Genomic DNA, 20554 nt, shown 5'->3' on the forward strand with positions numbered 1-20554 from the left:
CCAAGCGAATTCGCTTTTCGTAGAATACGAAATAATAAAAAGAAGGTAAAAAATCAAACAAGATAGGGATTTGGAGACAGTTATGCCAAAAGAATTTTATTCTGCATTCAAATATCTTTTAATTAGATTAAATACGAGAGAAATTGTGTTTCACTATTATAATTCACTGCAGAACCACGAAACTTAAAACTCTTGCATTTGTTGCGGTGATGCCTAATCCTAGTGTTTTGATTTTAGTGTTGCGGTGATGAATATTTAATGGACGTTTTCTATAGATTTGAGATTTACAAATTTAACGGTAAAAAGGACAGGATAAAGAATCAGATGAAAATGTTGTCTATTTTGTTAATAGATTAAACTCATTTGTAAAAGAAAAAGAGCTGTTTAAACCCCCCAAAAAGAGAGAAAAATACTGGAAAATAAAATAATTATTTACAATAGAAAAATATTATTTAGAGAGAAAAATAATTTTTTTTAAAAATTAAAATAGTTGTGGGCAGTTTATGATGTTAACCTATTAGAGCTTGAATTTTTTGTGACTCCTCCTAAAAAAAAAAACTCCTATAAAAAAAGTGTTTTTTTTTTAACTAAATGAATTTTTTTTGTTAGCTACTATTTACTTTATTTTTGATAGGAATAAAAAACATTTACTTGATGTAAACAGAGTTCTGTTTCAGATAAGAGGGATTGAGACGTACATGTCACGCTAGGTCAACATTAGTTTTAAAATGTTAGTGTAAATTGCTTTTTTTTTTATAGACTACCTCTTTAATATTATAATACCTGGTGGAGTAGAGTTTCTCTACAGACATATTTTCTCCACTAAATAACATTAAGTGGTGGTCACAAATGTATTAAATGATCATAGTATCAGGACAACTAAAAAATTTCAAAAAATGGTGACTAACAAAAAGGCGAAAATGGGTCTTGTTTTGGGTTTTATGGCGTGTGCACTCTATTTGGACATCATCACACTTTTCAACTGTGTTCAAGAGTAATAGTAAACAGTGCGCATGCGCCGTTATTGCATGCGTTGCTATGGCTACCGCTGCTGTTTGATAATTTTTTTAGAATTCTTTTTTTTAAATTTTTTACCAGCAGCCATTCTTAATGTATTTACATAATAATAATTTAAAGTATTTTTATATTCTTTTTACTATTAACTTATAATTACTGTCTTGACTGTGATTTTAATATAAATATGAATATTGAAGAAGGAAAAGTATTTTGTGACGTCTTGAAACACGTACAGAGGCAGGATTTGAAAACCAATCCGACGACAAACATCAATTGAGACAGTTTTTGCAAGCCATGATTTGAAACGTTGTGGCGTTTATCGGAGTCAAACCAGAGAGAAAAAAGCGTTTGACCATGACTGGTGATCGTAATAGCAATCACAATTTATTTTCCGTTATACTTTTGATTTTAATAATACCTAATGCTGCTGATTTTCAAAATATTGGTTGCTCATTTTGAAATTTTTTTTAGCTCTTTAAACATTTCTTTAATTTAAGTTTTCGATAATTCTAGTTTTCGTAAGTTCGAGATGAGCTTGTCCCCCTTTACCTTGAATCATCGAGACTCTACTATTCTTTAAATAACAAATACACAAAGTATGCCTCTTTGATGAGATTACACAGAGAGAGGTCGCAGTTGCTAATGTAACCCGATAAATTTGCAACTAAGACTAGTGGAACTTCGAGAAAAATATGAATAAATCAATGGGCTAATTCAAAATCCTAAAAAAGTCGAACTATTGGTTCTTCCTTTTGTCCATTCATCATTATTGATTCCTCATTACTGATCACTCAAATAGAAAGTCCCTTTTCACTTTTCCCCCATTGCTTTCTTTTTTTCCCCATCCAATAAAAGCTATCTAAGATAATAATGAGCTTTTCTCGTCTCTATACCGATTGTTAAATATTTGACAAGTAGGAATTAAAATTCCGCTCGCAAAAGACTCTTTCTTCCGCTCATCTTTGAAGGCATTTCTAAGTTGTTTGGACTGAATTAAATTGAAGGCGATGATTTTCTGAAACTAAAACCACAGGATTTAACTATCGTCTCTGCTTTTAATTGGGAATGCGAGGTTTCTGAAAACCTAATTAAAGGCAAAAGATGGGTGTTGTTAGAAGTGCATTTTCTCACGTAATCGTAGAGTAAGCAGATATTTTTCAATTATAAACCACAGAATGGCAAGTTGTAAAAGTTACAGAACCAGATAGCGAAATTGAAAACTCAAAGCAAATGACAAATAAATAAACAACGGATCACAATTCGGAAACTGCAATAACTCGAATTAAATTAACATTAGATTTTAAAACTGTGCACTATATGATCCATTGTCTTCACATTCTTAAAAAAAAAATAATAATAATAAATTTCTTTTTTTAAAAAAAAAAAAAAACCTTTTTTACTTTTGTTTTTCAACAACAACAGTATGTATTTTTTTTTCCATTTTCATCATGATAGACCTAAGAAAAAACTTATCAGTTTTTCAGAACGAGGACAATTTACAATTTGATGCTTGCAATATTTAAATTTATTTTCTTTATATCTAGAATTGTAGAATACATACTATTGTAGAATACATATATCTAAAAATACTAGTGTATTCTACAATAGTATTGTACTCTACAATAGTATTGTAGAATAATATTTTAGAAAACATATATCTAAAAATACTATTGTATTCTGCAATAGTATTGTACTTTGCAATAGTATTGTACTCTACAATAGTATTGTACAATAATATTGTAGAATACATATATCTAAAAATACTACTGTATTCTGCAATAGTATTGTACTCTACAATAGTATTGTAAAATAATATTGAAGAATACATATATCTAAAAATACTATTGTATTCTACATTAGTATTGTACTCTACAATAGCATTGTAGAATACATATATCTAAAAATACTATTGTATTCTACATTAGTATTGTACTCTACAATAGCATTGTAGAATACATATATCTAAAAATAGTTAAAAATGGAAATTACTATATCCGGCTCACAGTCTGTGATTGGCTAAGACCCAAACTTATCGAACAATTATGCAAGTAAAATAAAATGAATAACAGATCACAATTCGGAAATTATAATAACTCGAATTAAATTAACATTGGATTTAAAAAATGGATGGCAATTAATCCATTTTCCTAAAATTCTTTAACAAAAATCTACTTACTTTTTTAATTGACGATTTTAATTATGTATTTTTAATTCCACTTTCATCGTGCTAGACTTAAAACACATTTTATTAGTTTTTCAGAACGCAGACCAATTTGTAGTTTTATGCCAACTATTTAAAACAAAAATATTTTTCTTATGTGTATAGTTGTTGTTGTCGGCCATTAAAACAGAGGGGGTGAGATTGTTCTTGTTTTTCCAGTGGCGCCATCTATGGCGGAGAATTCGACTTCTGCCACAGCCATACGTCATATCCATTTGTAGGACGGACCCATTTATGCATCCATTCAGAAATCGTAGTTTTAAGCTTAAACAAAGAACGATCAATCTCCTATTCAGTACCTCCAAAGGTATAACTTGTTATGGGAACATGGAAGACGTGACCCGACAGATTTAACATGCACTAGTCACCATTTACTACATGGGGAGTCTTCGGTGGTCTGGATTAGAACTCCAGTTCCCAAGAACGTGAGTCCAACTCTCTGCCAATCAGACCATCCCGGCCTAATTTCTTTAATATCTATAGTAGAACACATATATCTAAAAATAATTTTGAAAATTATTACATCCGGCTAACATTCTGTGACGAACTAAAATTACCGAAAAATTACGAAACAAAATATTTTACTAATTATTTAACTTGTTTGTAGAATAACTGCATCAACAATAAATCTTCAACAGACAACATTTTAAAATTATGTAGGGAAGAAAGTAGCTAATGTAGATAGTATTCATAAATTAACCTAGAAACTTAACAATCATTATTTTGAACAGATCTTGCATTTTTTTCGCTAAAACTTAAACGTTTATTCACATTTTGAATGACAGATAAACTAATTTCAGTTGTTCAATGACGGTTATGAAATTAAATAAAAAACATCTATAGAAAAACCACCTATGCAGTAATACATTTAAAAAAATTAATTACTTTTACAGTGAAGATATGTTCCGCAAGAAGTGTAAAAGTTTGAGTGTTAATAGTTGCATAAAAACATAAACTAAAGTTAAATTAAAAAATCTAAAAATGGTGCTAAGAACTCCTTCCAAAGTAATATGGAAAACAGGAGGTAATTAGGTTGTCAGGGGCAACTACTAGCGCATTCCAATAGGGAGATATATTATTAAATTCTCAGAGAAGCATCTGATTCATTGCAATCAGTTAACGAAATTAGGAGAGAACTCAGCATAACTATCCCTACAGTAACCATCAGTGGTCTAATTAAGTTACAGGTGATAAATTTAATTACCTCATTGAAGAAAGTTATGAGAAATTCTTATCTACCACATATTTCAGCAAGGTGACTCGTTTTGGAAAACTAAAATTATCTCAATAAGTTCCAACTGCTTTTCTTTAGGCGACTCTATTGGTGTTATGGTTTTGGTACGGCGAGGAAACAAAATCAACAAGAAAACACTACTTGTCCTTTATCAAAACAGTTTTGTATATGACGTTGTCGAATGTTTACTATAAATTGAACCCTGGAAAGAGTAGTAGATAGTGTAACTTAGATATGTTATTTTCATGATAGAGATCGCATTGTCTACTTTACAAAATTCGAATACCTTTTAAATTTGCAAATACAGAAGTTATATTTAATGCTAACAGAGTTCGAATATCTTCTAAATTTGTTGAAATAATGTTTAACAGTTTGAAAACATTTCATTTCAATTAAATATAACTTTTCCTTGCAAGTGAAATATTTAATAGGACTTAAAATGATTTAAAACTTATCCATTTTTTTTCAGTTCTAGAGTGTTTAATATACTAGGACATAGTACTGCTAATGCACAGTCCCTCGCCAAATATTAGATGCACTATAAGATTCTATGTAAAATCCTAATTATTAGGTGATCCTATGCAGCATTATTGTTTTTGATACCGGCTTGCACTTGTTTAAGTTTGAGTATATATTGGTTAACATTGCAATGCAATGCGTTAAAAATAAATTCAAATAGGAAGTATATAAAAAATCTCCTGTATAAAAACCCATTACATGTATGTTTAACATAAAAGTATTGCATATAAACTCGTGCAAAACATAAAATTATGAAGAAATTACAGTGCGTCGAATTATTATAATATACTAACGTAATACCTGATATAATAAATATTCTATTTTCATACGATATATCGTCGAATTTATATTATATATCGTTTCATTTAGCCTATTGATACACGAACGTAAACAAGTGCAAACCGGTTTCAGTCCCGTTAAAACAATAAAGTTGCATAGTATCACCTGATAATTAAGATTTTAAATAGAATCTTATAGTGGGTCTAATAATAAACTCTGTATTGAATACCAACTTTACGTTATACTGTATAAAGTGGAACGAGCAATTAAAGAGAACCTAATAAAGATATGTTTTCTTATTGTAGGTTATTCGATATCTTAGGAATAATACTGCCAATGTATACAATGGATGGCAAAGAAGCAAGATGATCCTCGCCATAAGAGGGAGAAGAACATCTTTTAGAATCTTCTTATTTCAAAAACATCTGTTGAGCGTATTCCTTATCTTTCAATGGGCCATGCTTCACCTTCTAACAGCTGCTACAGAAGGTCAGTATCTATTCTTGCAAATATATTATCAAGGGTACAATAAAAAAGAATTGAAAATAAAAGCAGCCATGGTTGCATCTGCGTCTCTTTGCGGTGAAAACGGCAATTTCGTTCCCCAACATTTCTCTCAGCTTACGAAAATGTATTTTTTTTAATGTAAAACAAAATTAGAATAGATCATTATCTGAGATGGTAATACAACATTTAATATTTTTTTTAAGAAAATAAATTAAATAAAAAAGAGAACGGGATTTTAAAATTTTTTTATTTCGTTTTGTCATAGATGGGAGAGAAGTTGTCCTAAATAAAGACGTCTTGTCATAAAATGTTCTTTTTGCTTAAATTAACTCTGTTAAACAATAAAAAATTCTAAAATAATTAAAGCAAATATAAGTTAAACACGTTGAGCTCCGCTTCAGCCATTGGTGGCTAACACTGAAATTACATTTAGGCTGCCTCAACCACCGGTGGCTGACACTGAAGTTACATTTAGGCTGCGTCAACCACGCTTGCTGACACTCGCCTTTTACATAGGCCGCGAAAAACAGCTGGCTGACAGCATATAACATGATATAGAACTATAAAATTTACACTCTTTTATGGAATTGCAGAAAATTTATTCAAAATTTACTTAATTATTGTGATTCTTGGTTTAATAAATTTAATTTAGTAGATTTTTATTCCCCACTATTTTTAAAAAATTCGTAGGTATAGATAATTCACCACTGTTTTAGTAATGTCATGTTAAAACTATTATAAACTAGCATAATCTGTCTATATTTGCAAATTTAGTTAGTAGTTATTTACCGTGTTAAACTAAACTTAAATGATTATTTTACATTTAATTACTATTGATCAATCATGTTTTAGCCGAATGTTCCAATTCGGTCGATGTTTAAGACCAAGTAAGCAGACCTAATTGCTTGATTTATTTATGATGAAGTTTTCTTATTTGTATTACCTGAAGTCTGTTGTGCAAATAGAAACACTGGGGGATAAGATTTTAGTCGGTTCTATAGTAATTTATATTTTATAATCTTTCTGTTTTAATTTCTCTAAAATTCCTTTCTCTGCTGGCAACGGTATTTACATGACTGCTAATTCGATATGTCCGTCTAATCTAAAGCAGGCCTTGGAATAGTATTTTGATTTTTGGTGAGTTTTTATTGATTGTTTTATCTCGCACTCTGTTCCTTTTTGATTGAGAAATTGTCTTGCATTGTATTACATTTATTAAATCTGATTTTATTATCTTCTATGTTTTTTTTCATATGAGGCATCGGAATACAAATACAGTTACTCGCAGAAAAGATTCCATATGAATGCATGTAGGGCGAAGTCCTCTGTTGCATTCATGTTTCTTTTTATCTATTTCTGGCTATCTGATTTATTTAATCATAACTTGACACGTGCTCTGAACTTGGGTGTTTTTAAGCTGTAAAATTCAAAGTTCGCGACCAAGAGAACTAATAACTCATAGCCAATCTTCTGAGCATTTGTAATAAATTGGTCTACTTTAATTTACTTTTTTTTATTTCAATTTACAGTTCTCTAGGTTTTTTTTATAAATTTATTTAAAAACAAATTTCGAGATTGTGTTGTTTAAATATTACATTCCCAAACTGGTTTTTTACTAGTTTTATTTAAGATTATGATTGGGGAGCTGTTAAGAAAATCACAATTCCATTATTACAAATCAGTATTAGAAGATTTTTGTTACTAATATTTCACGATAGATAGACATAATTTATTTCGAGAAAAATTTAAAAGTGATATATTTGTGCTACCAGTTTTTGTCTTTTGAAAGAAGAGCTGAAAATCAATGTATAAAAATCACAATTGAATAATTTTTTCATAAAAAAATTTTCATTTCCGGACTGTTATGTTAAACATTTTACGTATTGACGGTACTTCGAAGTACCAATTTCATGACTAGAACAAAAGTAAGATAGTAGCAAAAATTATTTCCTTTTAAGCATTTATTTGAAAAACCAGAGATATTCGCATTCTCACCATTATTAAGTAGTCATCAGAAACATTTATATTCGAAACAAAAACGTTTGTGACTTTTATGAAATTAATTTTTTGTCAAAAATAGTAGAAAACATGCATATGAGAGGCCAGTACGATAATAAATCGTGTATCCGCTTTGTAAGTGTAATCGGTAATAAAAAAAAATTAAATCGTGCAATAATATTAAATACTAAGCAAAAGATTTAAAAGGCTATGCCCATATCTCAGGGTATTTGCTATTTTAAAGAAATTTGAAAGTAGAAAGGGAATAAAACGAGTAGCAATTGCATTTATAACACAAATTAAGACTTAGTAATTATTTTCGAAGTCTGAAACAAGCGTTTATAACTTGTATTTAGATATGATAGTTAACTTTGATTAAAATTTATCTGCAACTCTTAACCCTTTCGCGCCGACTGTCACAAATACGTGCCAGCATGAAACTGTATCAATCAGGATAAAAAGATAAAACTGGTAATCAAATTAATTCTTTAGCAGTTTATTTGTGGGCGGAGTTATAATTGTTTGATTTATTTAATTCACCATTACTTTGTTCAAAATAAAACTATTTAGTTATACTTTGAACTAACATTGATTATATATATGATTAAACTAACAATAATTAAAGAAAAAGCAAAGTAAGTCTGTCAAATTAGCAACGACTACATTTAAGTTACCGCTTTTTATTTAATTACAACTTGATTCTGATTTTGTACGAATGCTTTTCTGAATCACCCGTCCCCAAGGGGTTAATGTACTTCAAGGGATGTTGAATTTTTCTCTTAAATAAAATAATCCCTTTGATATGATTATTTAAATGCTATTAATTACTATTAAACAATTTGAACAAGTAATTAAATTCCATAAATCAATTTAATAGTATCAATCACTATTAAATATTTAAAATATATAAGAGCTATGTTTGTTTCCTTGATTTATATTTATAATTAGATAAATATTAAGCAACCAGGTTTAAGAAAAGGCAACTCATATCTGTTTGCCCATTCTGTTTAAATGTTTCCCGAATGAAGCAATAACTTAGGGTAAATCAATATTGGTTCAATATAATGTGTTTGGTAAGTAAACAGGGAGCGATCGAAAATGGGCTAATGATTTGGTAACTAACAACAACCATATGCTAGCAATAAGAATAAGAAGATTATTTGTTCTCTGTATTTCGTTTTCCAGTCGTCTCGTGCCTCAAAAATAATTAAGATTATGAAAATTGTACTAAATTTTTATTTTCTGTGTAGTTAATTTACATTTGGTTTATTTATTTATGTCTACTCCATTATTAAATAAACGATACCTTTTTTTTCTCAAAATGTACAAGAAGTATCTGCTTAAGTTTTTTTTTCTTCTTAAGATTATTTTTGCAGAAACAAGATAATTTTGTCTACCATAGTATAATATAATAAAGGAATTTATAACTAATCGCATTTATATATATCTTAACACGAAAGCCAACAAAACCCATTATTATCTTTGTATAAATAAAATAAATCACAAGGAGAGTACGCGCACCCGAAATCGTAAAAAGTAGTGCCTAGAAAAAAGCAAATATCTATTAAAATAGATTGAAATTAGCAGTTTTTTCTAACATATTTCTATCAGCTTACCATTGATAGTTAATGTAAGGAAATTTTGCTCCGCTTTATAAGCAAAATTTTTTTTCATAGCGGTATTTAGTCGTATCTTTTCTTGTTATTTCTAGTGATGTATTATTAGAGATGTCAAATGCATTGTACAAAAAATTAAAAAAATTGCTCTAAAAGATGTCAAATTCAGAGTGAAATTTATGTCACAACTATCAAATCTATTTTACACGCAGAGAGTTTCAAGACGAGGACACACTCTCTCGCATGCTATTTAATATTGCACCGGAAAAAACAATTAGTTATCTCATTATAAATACTAAGGTATAGAATTATTCGAAAGTTTGTTCAAATATTGGTTCATGCAAATGACATTGATTTAATAGGGCAATTGTACCAGGCTGCTTCAGAGGCTTTTGCAATGCTTGAGGCACCTGCTTAAACATTGGGTTTAACTATTAATCAGGAAAAAAAACTAATTTATGGCAGTCAGTATTCGAATTTGTGAGGTCTTATCTCTCGTGACTAATGATTATATATTTGTCTGTGTTAGTAAGTTTAAGTGCCTCGAGACAATTGTTATAGTTAATAATGAGATCAAGACGTAAACTGATAACAGGATAACGGTGGCTAATAGGTGTTATTTTGGATTGAGAAACCAACTGAAATCGAAGCTTATTATCATTAAAATTAAAATTAATTTATATAAAACTCTGATTAAACCTGTATTATTACACCATGCCAGCGAATGATGGAATTTAAATGAAACTGATGAGAATGAACTACTAATTTTTAAAAGAAAAATATTCAGAGTCGCCTTCGGAGCTGCTAAAAAACAAATATATTTCATAATTTGTTTGGTACATACAGTACAGTTATGATTTAATTATACATCAACCAAACATAATCTGTGTTATTAAATCCTATATATTAAGATGACTGGGTCACATCTATAGAAATCTTGCTGACCCAGTTAAAAAGCTGACTTTTGGAATGTTTACTGGCAACCGAAAAAGAGAAAGACCAAGCACCAGATGGATTAAAAAACCAAATTGATTCTGTGGAAAAAGATCGTAAAAACCATGAACATCAATAGATCGAGAAACCTAGCGTCTGATCGAGCCAAATGAACACGATTTAGGAGGGCTCTGACCTGCTTTAGACCACTATACAGATGAAAGAAATATAATTAGGTGTGTTTATGATTCTTGATTTCGAAAATGTGAATTCTATTGCTGCATGGTAAAACTAATTCGTAGTAAGCATTTTTTACATTTTTGGTAAAAATTAAAGAAATGCGAATATTGAATTTGTTTTATTTGTTGTCTTGTTTAATTTATTGTATTTTGTGCGTTTGGAAAAGCGACGAAAATCAATAATAAAATGTGGGTATTGTACAAGGGGTGATCAAATGAAAAGGTACGAAACGACACGGTGGATACAAATGCAGACTTTATTCAAAATATACACCATAGGCCTGAGCACAACGATCCCACTGATGAACAAGCCGCAGGATTCCTTTGTCCCAGAATTCCTGTGGCCGTGACGAGACCCAGTCCTTCACAGCGTACTTGAGTACGTCGTCCGAGTTGAAGCGCTTCCCTTTCAGGTGTTTCTTCAGTGGATCAAACACATGGAAATCGCAGGGCGACATGTCCGGACTGTAGGGCGGATGGTCTAACGTCTCCCACTTGAACTTGGCCAGTTCCATGCGTGTGACTCTGGAGACGTGTGGACGCGCGTTATCATGGAGCAGAACCACATCCTCCGTGAGCAGCGGACTGCCGCATTATTTGGACGCTTCTTTTGATAAGAGCCTCTGCTCTCTCCTGCGCATGCGGGCGCCCGCGCATGCTCCGATCTCAGTCAGAGACTCCAATCGCATCCCGAGATGTCTCGCTACGTTTTCCCATGGCGGAATATGCAAATATTTAACTGTTACGTTTCTATGTCGTTTCGTACCTTTTCATTTGATCAACCCTTGTATATGTTTTTCCTTATTGCTGTATTTCCTAATCTATTGTTTTTTATCTTTCAATTGATCGTGAGAACAACGGAATTCTATAATGAAATATGGGTATTGTACTTGTTTTCTCCCTTGTTATATTTCCTAATTTGATTTTTGTCAATTTGTTCTCTGTAATTGCAGCTGCACTCTATCATAAAATATGGTAATTATATACGTTTCCCATAGGGGGTGTTAACGATGGATGCAAAGTATCCTGGAATGTTTCTGTCGTCCTGATCTCTTGGAGACCCCCAGCTGTTCGTGTTCGATGGCATTTAAATCCCACAAATTTCTCAGTCGCAAGATTTGAGTTAACATACCGTCCACTGAACGCTAGGTATGCAGTTTTTTTCTCTTATTAACAGTTTCTCAGATCTAAAAAATTTCGAATTAAAATTTGATACTATGCTTAAATACACCACTGCAAAGAAATATAGGAAACGCAAAGGTTCAGGGTGGCCACAATCTGAAAAAATTTAAAAATTGGTAGAAAAATATCAGGGAAACAGAGTTTTTAACTAATCCCTAATAACCTATTAATTAAATATTTAAACAATGTTTCCAAGAACCTTAAAAGTTTTAATAAGCTGTAACAAAATGAGACTAATCTCGATAATTTATTACGTTTGTAGAAGAACTCTGTCCTACTAGACCTCTAAATGTTAAAGTGGTGCCTTCAAAAGAAATTCCTATTAGCTTTAACATATTTACTACCACTATTAAATAATTTAAGGCCTATGTTTGCGTTTAAAATTGATCCACAGATGGTGCCTTCAAATGAAATTTCTATTAGCTTTAACATATTTACTATCACTATTAAATCTTTTAAGGCCTATGTTTGCGTTTAAAATTGACTCACAGATTTCGTCCGACACTGCATTAAAATAATTTTAACAGATATAGGTATAAAGATTTGACAAATGGTTTATGTGTTAAGGGCTAAATAAATTGTCAAAGAAAGTAAAAAGATAACTTTTATTGCTTTCTAAGGAACATTTCAAATATGTAATAAAAGTGTTCTAATGAAATTCGATTAACTTGGCAGCTATACTGAACTGAGACCCACAGTGCACAGATGAATCCAACCCGAGTAAATGTAGCAGCGAAGGCTTTTTTTGCCTGCAAGTAACACTCTACTGAATTTCAAGAGCGAATTTCTTTTTGTTGAATATAGTAGCAAATCTTTTGCCTTTAATATTTGACAAAGTTTCTAAACAATTTATGTAAAAAAGTTTTAAAACAACTACACTCAATTTTTGTTACATTCGTCAATTTCATCGATATTTCACTTTCACTACAAAAAAAATTTTTAAGAGAGAGAGTTTAGAAAATTTAAATGTAGCATTTTAAATCCGCAAGACTTAACTGGTGGAAACTAGATTCAATAAAAACAAAAGTAAAGTACAATTAAATCTGTCGCAGACAAAAAACTTCGTAGAAGAAACTTCTATGTGATATTTTCGAAAAATGTGTGTTCTGGGAAGAAGATCTTATGTCAATCTTACTTAATTACACGACGCCAATTTATTTGGACAAGTTTTTAAATTTCGCAGATTGCAGTGGATGTAGGTACTAAACGCAAATCTGTGAACCAAAGTGTATAAACCTATGATCAAATAAGGTTACTTTTTTTTGGAGAATTCGAATGTGTATTGAAAATCTGCGAAGAACCACGACAGAGCTGGAACAAAGTGGATTTTCATTTAAACTTTTGAATCATTTACAAGTGTGGAAAATAACGTTAAATAAAATTTATAAAACAACATACCTGAAACATAAACTTAACTAACACTAGAATACATTTTTTGAAAAAAGCGTGGAAAGTTGGCAGGTTATATGACAACCTGATTTTTTTCAGTTAACAAATTTAAAAAAAAAGCTAGTTCGTAATCAACCCTGAAAGTGAGACGGAAAAAGAGATAAAACTGGCAGGAATTATAAGTAGTTTTCGGGACGTAGTAGTAACAAATCAAAGTCAAATTAAGTAGTTGACTTCAATTATAAGTAGTTTTCGGGACGAGTTAAATAACTTTTTACTATTCTTAAATCTAAGTAACAGCCTATATTTACTTTTTCACTTTAAGTCGTATATATATCATACAACCATCGCATAATAATCATATATCTATATATGAAAGGCGTATAACTGTTTAAAAAATTTCGATAATAATGAGTATATTTTACTTTTTTGGAAGATAAGCTGGAATGAACTAGTTTTCTTACCAGTTTCTTCTCTTTTCCGTCTTGATTTATATAAACTTTCAGCCCTGCTTAGGAAAGAAATTTAGATATACGTATTATTATTTAGAAAAATATCTACATTACCTTAGCAGCAAATTAACTTGGACCCTCATTAGACTAATATTCATTTCTCTTGACTTAAGAAAAAAAGGACCGATATTTCTAATGTAGAATTGTTAGATTAACCTAATATTTCATATCCACTATTCAGTCAATATCGACCCTGTATAGAATTGTCTTTCTCACGACCTGCTGTTTTACTGTCCAATATTATATTGCACTTTTCAACCAATATCGGCCCTATTTGGAATTGTTATTCCCCACTATTAAAAAAGCCATTCTGGAACCAATATTAAAAAATCTAGGCATCTTAATGTTGGTGCATTACAGTTCGGTTCTTATACGACCTATATTGAGCCCAACTGGAGCCAAGGTAAAATTGTTGCAAGGCTATATATTAGAGTATATTGAAAATTCTAATTAAAGATAATACGTTTATATGGTTTTATATTTACCACTTTATTAATTAGATATTTTAAATGATATTTAAATTTGCATTTTAGGACTGTTTTTGTCATTTAGAGCATTTTTTTAGATTTATAGGGCATATTTCTTGAAATTTTGGGGCGTATTTTGCATTTTTTAAAGTTTTCTGTTAATTTTTTACAATTGTTATTATTTTTTATCAATTTTCATTATTACACTGGCTTCCAAACAATAAAGAAAATCTATAGGATATTAACAGTTGAAGCAACATCTTTTCAAATTGAAGAAGAATTGTCAGTAAGTGAGACCGTCTTTTTCAAGTACGCACCTATAACCAAAGAATATATAACCTATAACATCAGTAGACGTTGAAAGAAGCTTTTGCAGGAATGAAAATTTACTTTCAGACAAGAGACGCTCGTTTACATTTCAAATTATCAAAAAACATTTAATAATCCAATGTAATTCTGATATTTAGTAATATTATGAGATGGAAGTTGTTATATCCATTAAAGTTTCTATTCAAAATAAAAATATTTTGGTGTCAATATATTTTCCTTTTTTTGTTATTTTAGGATATAAAACATATTTTTCAAACTTTAATAAGCGTAGAACAAGTATTGCATTGCTTTATATCTTTTAAATGAGTCATAATAATTTTAAAGAGCAAAACATATTTTTAATTCAATATTTTTACTTTATTTAAGGCATTTTTTGCGCAATTTTTAAGGGCATTTTTTGCCCTTTTTAAGGGCATTAGTTGAGATTTTTTAGGTCATCAAAATCCGGGCTCTAGTTATAACTAAGGATAACCATACCTACCAACTTTAAATCCTTTCGAGGATGATTTTCAATAGTGGTAGTAAAATGGAATTATAATTTTAAGTAGAAATATGCGCTGTGTTTAGAAGAGCGTTACCACCACGATAGAATTATATATTAATATATGAGCTTAATTTTTTTTAAAGAATAGAGAGAATGTCAAAAAGATTATAAATTAAGTTTATAAATGCAACGAATATGTAGAAAACATAAATTTTACTACTACTTTAAATATAAAAATAAAATTTTAAGCCAAATGCGTAAAAGTTGGCAGGTATGGCTGATCCTTTATACGCAATAAAACTGTACAATTGCATTTTATATTAAACCTTCAGTGCTGTTCGTAATCTGTTAAGCAACTGCATTATTTAACTTTAATCTCACTAATAGGTATCGGGTGGTGTATGATATTCCGAGAGAGCAAAGATCACTTATACTGGAGAGGCTACAACCGGGTACAGAGTATCAATTGCACATAGTGGCATTCGATCTCTCCGAAAATCCTACCAACATCAGTGGCAAGGTACACTTCGTATCCCCTGATGTTACACGTAAGTTTTAGCTTGGGATCAAAAACTCCGTATTATTTAATTGAATTAAAATGGATCCGTAGTATTTATTTTATATTGTTTGAATTTTATTATTCAATACTATGTTTGTACATTAATAAATGATCAAATAAATAAATACAACGGATATATTTTAATTAAAAAATTAAACGTAAGCAATTATTTTTATAAAAAGTTTACTCAAAACCTTTGTGATAATGAAACATTTTTTTTGCTACCACTTTTTTTTAAGTGTACTTTAACCCGAATGCATAATGCATTGATAACTACTATTTGTTATAAATGTCACAGGGATGCCAACTTGCTCCGTGTTGTAAAATAGTATTTTCTAGTGATATAGCGAAGTATAAGTTAAATTTAGTTTAGTATTTTTCATTTTAAGCAATTTTTTCACCACTAAATATCAAAAATTAAAAGTATCATATAAAACGCAACGTGTTAAAGCATTAATCTACTGGTTACTAAATTAAAAGAAAAACGTAACTATCCTTCTCTAATGAATTTTAAGATATAATTCGCTACCACTTTATTAAACTATTCCAGAAAGCGGAGCAGTTGGCATCCCTGATGACAAAGAATTTAGTATGAAAGTTAGTTAAGGTAAATAATCAACTGAAAAAATTTTCAATCATCCTTAATCCTTTGATTCAGAATGTTTATTAAACATACTGTTTGGCATTTTTTATTAATTTAGTGGAAAATATATTTAACATTTTTATAATTTCCGCAGCACCGGTGTCCTTTTCTGCATTCGGGGTAAAAATGTTTCACACACGGCTCACTTCCAACCAATAATTTTCAAAATCTGCAGTTATTTAGATAATTAAAAAAAATCGTGATTCATCGTTAAAATTTCTCTAATTTACAAAACCATTTATTGATAAATTTTTGAATAGAAATGCAAAAAAAAATTATAACTACTTTTTTTGCATTTTATATTTTAGTAACATTAAGTATATTTTTTTGCTTGTAATTCGATGGTGCAAAACATATATAAAAGGGACACCGGTATTCCATCTGTGTCAAAGAGTTAATCAAAAACTTACTACCAGTTTTGAATTTGGCTGGTTTTCTTCAAGCAGAATTCTATAATATATTAAGCCTAAGAGTGGCACTTTGGGAAGACTTAGACAGTAAAGACGTAAATTTGATAAAGCGAATCCTTTTTTCCAATTTTCAAAATTTAAGAAAAACTACTCATTCTTGGAGTTATTTTTAAGCAATTATTGTATGTGTGGAATGAATTTTATGTAATTAGTAACAGTTAAAAATTTGAATTCCATTATGCATATCACAGTTTGTTCCTGATGATTATTATCCGAGCTCTGCATGAACTAAGGTGAATCAAATTGACGCTGCTGGCTAGCCGCTAGAGACACCTGTAAATAAAGAGTTACTGATTACAGTTTTTATACAATATATCTGTTCTATCATTACCGCAAAATGTGACCTCACATGTTACACTAAAAAAACAATAATATGTGGCACTTGAAAGTATGAAATCGATACAGTAGTTAGAACACTTGTATGTTATATTTTAATAACAATATATGGATTGTTATATATTTACAGAAAATGATAACTGGAATCAAAAAGCACACATGGAAGCTAAATCTTCAACTCCATTCACATTTCGAGAAGAAGAAGTGGTCATCATAGTGCTTGTACTAGCAGTCTGGGTATTCGTCATAGTACTTTTCTTCAACAAGTGGGGAAAAATCCGCATGCTGGAACCCTATCAACCACAGTACCACTCGCATCCGGTTATAGCTAAACCCACTCGATTGCCACTCAATGATGCTTTGGCTCCTCTTGAACGATTCAACATGGAATTTGGCACAGCATCTACTCCGTACTACATAAACAGGATGCGATCCAGGCAAAATTCGGTGTTTGTTGGCAGTCCTTATAGAAGTAGAAGCGGCTCCATGCTTTCAGAACCCCGAATGCCCCGAAAAGTAAAAAGTGCTGAGGACATTAAATCATTAGTAATTCAGGTTGGTGACAGGAATTTCCAGCAGCCTACGGCCCTTTGAATAAAGTTCTAGAGCACTTTTTGCCACCATAACATATGCCAACAAACACAAGAAGAAAAAAACATGTTAATTTGATGGTACAAACCGGTTCCAACGGATTCTATCACAAGTGCAAATTGTTGATAGTATTGCGCAAACATCGTTGCTCCACATTTGTGGTGGTAAATGTACTTGTGTGTTTTTTAATGAATCCGGAACCTGTTATAATCAGCAAAAAAAGGAAGGAAAAGTAGCAAAATGAGGTATCTAAGGAGGTATCAGTGCAAAAAGGAGGCAGTTTCGGTATCCTTTTCTGCACCAAGCACTTCAAAATGAATTTATCAACACATTTTATAACAATTTTCACTGCATTGTAACTGTAAACGGATTGTTTAAATTTCAGAGTCAATTTTCATCTATAAAGTTTTAAATGAATATAATTGTTAGAAGTTTTCCAGAAGGTTATTGATATTTACTATCTTATATAATACTGTATATGAGAGCAATGAACAATGTTATTTACCACTGATCTGGAGAAATTCAAAGTAAAGTTCAAGTTATTTGACATAGAAGTTTTTGACTTTACGCCCAGGTTCTAGTTTTAACCATTTCGAAATGGTTAAAGCTTGAGTCTGTAGTTTTCGACTTTTGATAGACTCTAGTCTTGCTTACCTTGTGAAACTACACATTGTTATAGGATAACGGTCCAAATAATGTATTTTCCATTTATTACACAGCAATGTTTAAGTAGTTTCGTATAAATATATCATGTACATATACTTAAGTGAAAAATTGTTTTATTGGAAGTGGACACTATATATACATATATATTCACTATATTTTATATTCTTAATCAAGTATTGTTCTTTGATTAAATGTAAACACAAAACTTTACATTCAGAAGATATTAATTTCTTAAAAGTATAAAAAAGAAGCAATTTTTACACCATGTTCCAAAAAATGCATTATGCCTGCTAAAAGTGAAATGCCTTCCACTTATTAAGAAAAAAAAAACTTTTTTAACATTTTAATCCAGATAGGCTACTATTTTTAAACAAATTTTGCAACCTATACCTTGAGTTGGGATAATTAATAATATTCCAAGTCAAAGATTCAGTGCCATTAAAGCTAAAGAGACTTAAAAGTGATGAAATTTTGTCAAACCAGTTTTTTGAAATTTTAACCATAAAACAACATCGGAAGATCGAGATCTGAATAAGAAAAATACTCGGTGGCGTAGATCAAATTCGAAATATCAGCAAATAAATTTAAAATAAGGAGAGAAAAAAACATATAAGTATATTTAAAAACTTCACGATTTTGGTCTTCATTAGGCTGCTTTAAGAGCCTTTTGTTTAACTATATCACACACAACCATCACGTAGTAGAATTTGGTGTAGTAAATTACAGAAATCCACCGACCCATAATAACTCATTTTGACTTGATACGGCGGCACAGCTGCCAACTTGTTTGCTGGAAAAGTTTTTACAAAAAGGTTGTAAAATAAAAATTAGAATAGGAAGATTTTTTAAAAATATTAGCAAGCTACTCAACTCCAAAGAGCATATTTGCGTAACTAATAGATACATCTTTGAATTTGTTAATCTATCATGTGGATAAAATATTTTTTGTGAAATTTCAAAAATCAAGACATCAATCAGATTTAAGATCAGTTGTCTCCATTCAATGTAATTGCAGTTATTGTTTTCAATCGCTAAATGTAATCAAAGTTACTCGGTTTTGATTTTCCTTATTCATTTGTATATTAAAATGATCGTTTTCTTCGCTTATTACATTATTTAATGTTATCAGTGATTTTATCTACTTTTTGATACAAGCTACATAAAAATACGTTATAAAAGAAGTTTTTTTTTAGCTAATCGTGTATGTTGGAAGCAGTTCGCCTTTATAAATGCTTCTGTGCTTAACCCAGGATTACTATAAAAGGATAAAAGTCAAGCTCTTGAAAATAAATTCTACTACAGTGAAACCACTCGGGAGCTACCACTTTCCACTCTACAGTGAAATAGTCGTTGATATAGGTAGATCGTTCTTACAGATTACCTGCGGTGTCTTCAAAATTGCTATTGGAGGTTCATGATTTTTCGCTAACGAATTTATTTTTAGTCAGTGTTATTTTCTTAGTATAGAAATGCCACTTCTGTTGGCGTCATGAAAAGATAGATTTGTGAATTAAAATTTAGCGTCTCTAAATTGATCCCTTTTGATATAATTATGTGCAAAAACAAATTTACCAATTATGAACGGTAAAGCTATTTTAAAGAAATAAACAATTTTGTCTTTTTGTTTAAGTTTGCATTTAATTTTATATCAGTTAGCTTTAAAAGATGAGCAGAGGCTCGTTTGAGATGCTTGTTTATTTCTAAAAGAACTTTTTTAATTTAACATTCAACTCCAAAAGTAAATCACCGTTTTTAGTGCACTATGACAAAGAACTCTCTAAAGAAGAGCCTCACACAAATATTTAGAATACATTTTGACCTACTTATTTGTTTTGTTAAATAGTTTGTTTTGAATTTTTTCGTGTTTCCTTATTTGACCTTTTTTGCATTTGGTGCAGATGTTTGCCCTATCGCTGGGAGAGGTTTTAATGTTTTCTCTTAAAGATTTTCTTCAATACAAAATTAATGGAATAAAATTCCGTGTGTGGTCATAAATAGAGGTGGTCTTTTCTGGAGGTTTCACTGTATCAAATTGTTTTTGGTGTTTACGGGATTAAAATGGTGATTATGGATATTATAAATTTTTTAAATAAGATGCGAAAATTCACCATTATCGGAAGTATGGCAGCTAAGATTTTTCGTGTAGGAAATAGAAAATTTATACTCTCTTTGCTGTTCAAAATAAATACATAATTTGTCATAACTATAAAATGACATAAAAGTATTGGGTCTTAAACTAAAGTTAATAGTTATTTTTCCTCTCTCTATCCGACATCGCAAAGAGTAATTTTTAATGCTAGCGTCCTTGAATAAACAATTTTTAAAGAGAAATTGTTGGAGGAATTCTTTTTTTTTCAATTTG

General features: G+C 30.3%; 1 protein-coding gene across 1 annotated transcript in view; it reads left to right on the forward strand.

The window, feature by feature from the left end:
• The window catches only part of LOC107457052 (uncharacterized), a 62477-nt gene extending 43702 nt beyond the window's left edge, over positions 1–18775 (forward strand). The window contains exons 2-5 of the mRNA XM_016075094.4: positions 5576–5759; positions 11562–11712; positions 15315–15475; positions 17066–18775. Of these exons, the coding sequence (XP_015930580.1) occupies positions 5636–5759; positions 11562–11712; positions 15315–15475; positions 17066–17529 (900 nt within the window). The 5' untranslated portion in view covers positions 5576–5635 and the 3' untranslated portion in view covers positions 17530–18775. The remainder of the gene's footprint in view (positions 1–5575; positions 5760–11561; positions 11713–15314; positions 15476–17065) is intronic.
• Positions 18776–20554: the final 1779 nt, after the last annotated feature.

The sequence above is a fragment of the Parasteatoda tepidariorum genome, chromosome 9 (genome assembly GCF_982258835.1).
Source record: "Parasteatoda tepidariorum strain Cologne lab strain chromosome 9, Ptep-v5.0, whole genome shotgun sequence".
In the NCBI taxonomy this organism is placed as follows: Eukaryota; Metazoa; Arthropoda; class Arachnida; order Araneae; family Theridiidae; genus Parasteatoda; species Parasteatoda tepidariorum.